This window comes from Lolium perenne, chromosome 4 (genome assembly GCF_019359855.2).
Source record: "Lolium perenne isolate Kyuss_39 chromosome 4, Kyuss_2.0, whole genome shotgun sequence".
Lineage (NCBI taxonomy): Eukaryota > Viridiplantae > Streptophyta > Magnoliopsida > Poales > Poaceae > Lolium > Lolium perenne.
In genome coordinates this window covers 352366085-352374213 of record NC_067247.2, presented here as the reverse complement: position 1 = coordinate 352374213, position 8129 = coordinate 352366085, and the positions used below count along the sequence as shown (strand labels likewise).

The 8129-nt window shown below is 47.8% G+C and overlaps 1 protein-coding gene across 1 annotated transcript; it reads left to right on the top strand.

Moving 5' to 3' along the window:
* The first annotated feature begins 3659 nt into the window (after positions 1-3659).
* LOC127296977 (serine/threonine-protein kinase RIPK) lies at positions 3660-8086 on the top strand. Its single transcript, XM_051327226.2, has 5 exons — positions 3660-4219; positions 5076-5211; positions 6299-6435; positions 6973-7096; positions 7181-8086. Exons 1-5 carry the CDS (start codon positions 3770-3772, stop codon positions 7636-7638), a joined length of 1305 nt encoding a protein of 434 aa, XP_051183186.1. The 5' UTR covers positions 3660-3769; the 3' UTR covers positions 7639-8086.
* The last annotated feature ends 43 nt before the right edge of the window (positions 8087-8129 follow it).

The following is an 8129-nucleotide window of genomic DNA, read 5'->3' as shown; positions in this document are numbered from 1 at the left end:
GACGATGGGCTTAATTGTGTTCTGAAAGTATGGTGTAAGGTTATTCTTGCAAAAGTCTGGGATCATATTGTATTTTCCTTTATTTTTTGGAGTCGTTTGTAATCGGTTTCGTCAATGAATTTTATCAGTTATTATCTCAAAAAAAACCCTTCTCACCAATCGTTAGATACGCGGGGCACTGGTCGCTATGAGTCAAAAAAAAATCAAGTCCATTCGATTTTTTTTTTGAAATGGGAGCATCGCCCCAGCCTCTGCATCCAAAGGATGCACACAAGTTTTCTTTATTAAATTATTCGCAAAGCCTTACAAGGGAGATACAAAGATAAACTCGAAGCCACCTTTCCAGCGACAACTCGCTATACCTACAAGAGAGATGAAGGGGGTGACCATGAACAGTGCAATTACCCTGACCATACACCAACACACATCATCTAAAACTGAATGCCTTCTGAAGCCGCCCATTGGCAGGTGAGAAGCACAACCAGTCAAGCAGACCCTCATAGAAGTTGCTACCTCTGTCTTCCTCACACCCATCTCCAAGAGGGATCACCGCATTGACCTTGCTAGACCTGTCATCGACGCCACCATGACGCATGACAACACCACCATCCTATGCATGCTCTTCATCCCGCATCCAACACCGATACTCCGATGCGCCACGCCACCGAGACTCACCATCGCCTACGCGGTAGATGAACACCACATCACCGCAGCCCACCACCGTCCAGCAGCTGCTCCAAAAACGATTCCCTAATAGGTAGAGCGACACATAGAGCGCTGCCATCGTCCGATCCGGGAGACCCAGATCTAGGGTTTCCCCTGGAGCAGCACGAGTGAGTATACACAGACTGCGACGGCGATGCCTTCAAGAAGGTAATGACGCATGACATCACCATCGCTCGCCACGACGAGGGTCGGAGCATGGTTTTCACCGGCAGCCGCGCATCCCCAACTCGCTGCTAGGATTAGATGTGAGATCAGGAGATCGTCACAACCAGCCCCAATCCGACCGACCACCTCCGACGGAGAAAATGGGCACCACCGCCATGCCTAGAGCAGCTGCCCTAGGATTCCTCACGATTCAAGAGAGGCCCGATAGCGCCTCCCTGCCAACGGCGTCGCCACCTGCAGATTCGCGCCATGGCCGCCGCCTCCCCGCACCGCTGCATCAGGGAAGGCCTGGCGGATCGCCGCCGCCGTGCCCGCCGGTCCGCAGCCGAGGAGAGTCCGCCGCCACCTCCACACCACCAAGGCTTTGCCTGGCAGCGCCTCGGGCGGCGGCGGCGGGAGAGAAGGGCGCCGAGGGGAAGACGAGGAGGAGCGCCGGTGGCCGCCCTGGCGCGCGGGGGCGAGAGGGTTAGGTCATGAGGGCGAGAGGGTTAGGTCGCGGGGGCATTTCGTGAGCACGTCCATTCGATTGAACCCCTATATTAACATGTAGAGCTTCCGAGTCTAAGTCAGGATTCAAACCATTCTCTATGTATGCAAACTCAAACTGCATGCATTTACATGACATGTACACATGTACAGCATGAACTGTACCGCTCCAGATTCCGAAATTCACGACGAAAGCATGAACTTCATCATTCGGCTTTACAGAGATTTTCATACCCTCTCCATGCAAAGTCTCAGCCAAGCAAATTTGAAAACAGAAGAAAGTCTCAGCCAAGCAGAAACGCCGGCGTTCCATCATGCGTACGATAGCTAGCTACAATGCACCTAAGGTCAAGGTTCTGGAATCGACCTCCATGTGTCAAGATACAAAGTGACACCATCACCATTGCACCACAGTCCAGATTATTAAATCAACCTCATGCGTTTATTTAATTATCGGGACAAAGCAGAATGTCATGTACTCGTATTTGCAATATATAATACAGTAGCAGTACCTTATGCGCTTCTTTAATTATCAGGACAAAGCAGAATTCCTTGGCCTTAAAAATCACATTTATCTGAGGAGACCAAGTACCAATGTCACGTGTTTTGATGACATGGCTTGCCTGACCAAGGAGGGGGAGTCTCTGAAATTTGGTGCTAGCTATGTCCTGTTCTCGAGTTGCACAACGGCCCTCATGGTGGGTTTTTTAGTTGCTAGCTAGATCAAGAGGAGATCAACTTTATTCTAACTAGTGCGATCTGCCGCATAGATGTGTGTATCTTCAAAGTGGGAGTAGTACTTTGGTGACTAAAATATAGATTTTCAAATGATAGAAGTTTAGGTGAAAACAAAATAACAGAGTCTTCACAGAGTGCAGCGATTGTACAGTGCATGGGGGCAAAGTCTTCACAGAGTGCGGCAATTGTACCATGCATGGGACCTCCCGTGCACGGGTTCATTAGGTTACGTATCGATCATTGTGTGCTAATCTGCCGTAGTCATCTGAAACACAACCAAACTCGACGAAACTTGATGAATCAGTTCTTAAAGCAGGAAATCAACGGCCCAGACATGTATGGGCATGGGACAAGAGCATTTGTCGGTCTTCACAGCTTTCTCTGCACTGGGCAGGTCCAAGGTTTATTCTAAGGGAGGAGGTTTGCATGGAACTGTTGTGTCATTTAATTACTTGCAAACTACGACACAATGTGATCGTGGCGATCCACTCCCGGTACGCATAAGCACAACATAGTTCAGAGCTTTCCTTCAACAGATTTAGTTCAGACTTATTTCTTTCTTTCAGTAATAAATGCTCATGAATCGGAGACAGATGGTACAAGTTTCGGCGGCTCGTGTGGCTTGAGCCCCGCTAACTTTCACTGCCGTTTCGGGAAAAGAACGCTGAGCTGAAGCTATCTATCACTCTGTTGTAGTACCGCGACATGTGCTTAAAATTTTCCCGTTTTGCTGGGCAGAAGCGTAGCTATCGGCGTCAGCCCCACGCAAGAGAGCAGGAGCAACGACGTCCCTTGCAAGTTTCATGCGGTACAAAGGTCTGGAAAGATGGATATTTCGTTCGTGTCGTCATTACAAGTTGTGTACTACATTGATAAGTACAGAAAAGAACACATCGAAAAACAAGTACAGAGAGGAACAGTATGTGCAAATGGTGTGCCAAGTGCCAACACAGTCGACATGCTCAATCGTACAGGCCTAGAAAGCACAGTAAGCATGGATTCTCCCAAAAGGAAGACAGTTGCACAAGATATATCTTTCCACGGAATGGAAAATTAAACAATAATCTTCTTTGTAGAGATCAGTACAGTCAAGTTGGCCATTCTGAACAACATTCTGAACCACCAGAGAAGAAAGATACCCAATCAGATGAAGAACATTACTGAACCTTCTGGCTTTGTTGTTGTTGAATGAATGGGACTGGACCCTGTGCTGTCTCTGAAATTCCAATCCATTTGCTCCTCCCGTCGGTCCAATCTGAAACGGACACACAAGTACACGGCGCCGTGCTTCCATCGGAACCGTGAGTACACAATCGGACGCACGAGGAGGCTCGGTGAGAACGCCAGATACGAGCCGTTCCAAGTGCCGGCGCGCGCGCGCAGAAACCTTCTCCGCCCGCCCAGCGGTTTCCCGTGCCGACGACCCGCCCAAGTCAAAAGCCTCAGCCCGCACGCCATCTCGCCCGTCCATCCCTCACCACGTCACACCGGACCAAACCCCGCCGTCGATAAGCTAGCCACACCAAGAGCCATTGACGCCGGCACCAGCGCACCACCTGTGTCCGCGTGTATATATATCCCGATACCGCCAAAGAAGCCGGTAGCTAGCTCACGCACAGACACGCAGACGGCACGCCGAAGGACACGCGCGACGATGGCGAGGTCGTCGTGGAAGTCGCTGTTCGGCTGCTTCAGCTCACACTCCGCCGCCGCCGCGGCAGCCGCCTCCGGCAAGAGCAGCAAGAAGAAGAGCGCCAAGAAGAAGACGAAGGTGGCGGCGTCGGGGAATAGCAGCAAGCCGCGAAGGCCGAGCCGGTCGCTGCACGGGCGGATGTCCTTCTCGGACCTGAGCCTCAACGGCGGCATGGTGTCGCCGGAGGACCTCTCGCTGTCGCTCGTCGGCTCCAACCTGCACGTCTTCACCATCGCCGAGCTGCGCGCCATCACCAGGGACTTCTCCATGACCAACTTCATCGGAGAGGGAGGTTTTGGCCCCGTCTACAAGGGCTACGTCGACGACAAGGTCAAGCCCGGCCTCCGCGCCCAGCCCGTCGCCGTCAAGCTGCTCGACCTCGAGGGAAACCAGGGGCACAACGAGTGGCTGGTACGTATGCATTATCTACCCCTCTTCATCACCGAACACCAACAGTTATTAGTTATTTAGCTAGCTTTATATTTCCGAAATTAGTTGCCGAGAAAATGCGGTCTATTCATTTGTATTGCACATTTGCACTCATGGCTACTACTCTAGCTTCACTAGTCGATAAGATTTGCCTCCCTACTGAAAAGTTAGCTGAGCTGCTCTTAATGACGATCAGACGTTTGAGTTAGCTATATACAGGCATTCAAATTCAAGTCAATTTGAAAGCTATATGTTCATGTGAAAGCTATATGTTCATGTGAATACAGTTTCTTTCTTTTTACGAAATGGCTTACTACAAGTTTTGCAATGAACGTACATATTTTTCCTTTCCAAAGCGAAACATAATAGATTCAGGAAACCATGACATAACCTTCCTACACTAAAAGATTGTCCCTTCTGCTGTAATTGATTGTATTGTAGACTTGTAGCACTTCCAATCAGTCTTGTGCATATACCTACCTCCCCTCTAATTTGTTATTTTTTCCATTGTTTATCTGTTAATATTCCAAACCACTAGTCTTTTCTTACAAGTAGAAGTTTCCTTGGTGTTGACATATTCTCTCGACAAAAATAAACTCCTGATCTTTCAAGAAAGTTTTAGGTGTATGTGGACGCTTGACAACATGCGTACATCCCTGGGGCAAATTCAATGAAACAGTTGTTTTGCTTGCTCGTCTCTGCCACACTTCCTTTGCTGGTTTATTGTCTGTTTGACCAGTTGAAAGCAAACCAGTGAAATAGTAGTATAGTACTAGTACGTTTACATTTGACTCATGAACTGCAAGAAAGATAATAATTTGTGAATTCTACGATGCAGACCGAAGTCATTTTCCTGGGGCAACTGAGGCATCCTAACCTGGTCAAACTGATCGGTTACTGCTACGAGGACCAGCACAGGCTCATCGTCTACGAGTTCATGACCAGGGGCAGCCTCGAGAAACATCTCTTCAAAAGTAAGTACATAAACAAAAAAAATCAACTAATTTGCATACTCACAGAAACTTTTTAGATATATCAGTTAACTATTTTTGCCGACAAGAAAACGAGATATTGTTTTATCCAACAGTTGAACACGTACGTACGCTACAGGAATAGTGTAATTGGTAGTACTGCGGCAAGTGTTAACCTTGCACACCACAAGAAAGGGATATTCCTGAGACATTGCTGTCGACCGATATCCTTTTCCTCGCTGCATCATGAAGCTAAAAGAGATTCGGTCGAGTCGCACACATCAATCGAAATGGAAGGGGGCTGCTGTTTTTACCAACCACTTGCTCTCCCATCGGCCGGTGCAGCTTGATTGATAGATACATATGTCGACGGATGAATCCGAGTGGCATCCCTTGCTCTGCACCCTTCGATTCTTTAATCTAATTAACCTGTCTCATGGGTTCAGTTCAGACTTCAGACTGGCTTTTAGAATTGTCGATGTGGTGTCTATTTTCTAGAGTTACATCATCATCTTCCACTCCCTTGGCATATACCTGGAGACGTATTGGAGAGATCTGGAGTCATTTTCTGTTAATCACTTTGATCGATTTTCACACCACACCGGCATATCTTCTTTTTGGCTATTGGTGCTATGTCTCGGCGACGTCGGCGTCTGTTTCATCGATGATTAATCCGAATGTGTCAAGGTGGTTTAGGGATAGCGCACCTGCACCAGTTGTTGTCTCTCTCTAGGCTCAGTTGTTTCACTTTAAAATCTTTATGCAAAGTTGTTTCACTAAACTGGCCCTCCATCCATCGTGGGGCCTTCGGATCAACATATACACAGAGCTAAATACTCGCTCGATCGTAAGTCAAAAGTTGTGATATTATGCCGATCAAATCATGCGCTCGTTATTCATCTCCATCACCTTGGGGAAACGGACAAAAATAAAGATGCCTCATGCTTTATTAACGAGAGCAACCTGCTAGCACTGAAAATTAAGTAAGGTGGAATTGTCCTTGGTTAATTTTTTTTTGTTATGATTTCAACTTTGGTTAACTTCATCTAATCCACTGAATTAACTAAATTCGTGCGTGATGTAAATGCAGAGTACGCCGCGTCGCTGCAATGGTCAACACGGCTGAAGATCGCCGTTGGCGCTGCCAAAGGGTTGGCCTTTCTCCATGAGGCCGAGAACCCGGTCATCTACAGGGACTTCAAGACCTCCAACATCTTGCTAGACTCGGTACGTGACCTCATCTTACGTTCATTCTTCGCCTACCTCTGTGCCTCTCACAGTTAAAGATAGATAGGACTTGGTGATTCATTTGTGAGAGATGGATTATTATCCATGTGAAGGCGTGCTTATTCGCAGCGAGTAAACTGCTGAAATTGTCAGGTTGCCAAATGCCAACTACTGAACAACGAAATGTTGACTACTGCACTAGGTCACACCTTGCCAACTAGACTTAGTCAGGATTCGGGTCTAATTCAACTATTGCAGCGCATCCGTACTGACTCTTGCTGATTACATGCATTGGTTGATGTGATTGATCAGTTCATTAAGTAGCAGAGTTGGTGGAGTGTAGTGGAAGTCTGAGTGCATTTGGTTTGGTTCAGTCTATCCCACTACTGACTACTAGGCACACTGCTACATCTATATTCCATCTGATTGGTTTAGTTCAGTCAGATACTCCAACTCAGACATTTTCGTATAAATATTCAGCTCCAAGTTGCAGTTTGAGTAGAAATATTAACTTTTTGAAATTTGCAACTTCTCTAGGATTACAAAGCAAAGCTATCGGATTTCGGGCTAGCCAAAGATGGACCTGAGGAAGACGAGACACACGTCTCGACCCGGGTCATGGGCACGCAAGGCTACGCTGCACCGGAGTACATCATGACAGGTAAATACAAGGCACAAACATATAAAATCCACGGATGTTATTCGAATCAGAAGCTAGTTAACACCCATGCATTTCATCCTACAGGCCATCTGACCGCGAAGAGCGATGTGTATGGTTTTGGAGTGGTGCTGCTGGAGCTCCTAACAGGACGCAAGTCCGTCGACAAGAACCGACCACCGCGGGAGCAGAACCTGGTGGACTGGGCACGGCCGTACCTGAACGACTCTCGGCGGCTGGACCGTGTCATGGACCCGAACCTTGCCGGGCAGTATGCCGGAAAGGCCGCGCAGAAGGCCGCAGCACTGGCGTACCAGTGCGTGAGCCTAAACCCCAAGTCTCGCCCGCACATGTCTGCAGTGGTCGACGCTCTGGAGCCACTCCTCGCCCTCGAAGACGATGGCCTAGTCGGTCCGTTTGTGTACGTGGCACCACCCGACAATGGTGGCAATGATGGCAGGGAGGGAGGCCACACGAGACGAGCAGGCCGGAGAAGGTCCCAAGATGCAGCAGATTCTGTTGCCGTTGTTGTGGAGCGTGTGTGATGGTATGAGTAGACATTATTTGGAGCTTGCATCGAACAATAGCACACCAAATTGAAATTGGAATGTTTGTGGAATCATGGTTGCATTTATCACCTCAGAAAGAGAAGGAGAAGCTTGGAGAACTAGAGATTGTAAAGAAAATAGGCCATCTCTTATTTCACACAAAAAGAGATACTTGCATAAGAATGCACTTCAGTACTGTAGCATTTTACTTTTCTTGGGAGTTTTAGGAAATAGGCTGACTTGTGAAACGAGAGTACGCAACATATAGTTATCGGTATATGTAGGTTGAAACCTATGTTTTCTATATTAGACTTGTAATAAGGGTTGTATAGGACATGTTATAATATACCAGCTGTATTCTACCCAACTCTTGTATGCCACCGTGGGGGCTATTCCCACACATATATTAACATGTAACCAAGCACATGGAGAGGGTATCGTTCAATCCCATCTCAATGGACATGGTACCAAAGCATCCTCTTCTCGAC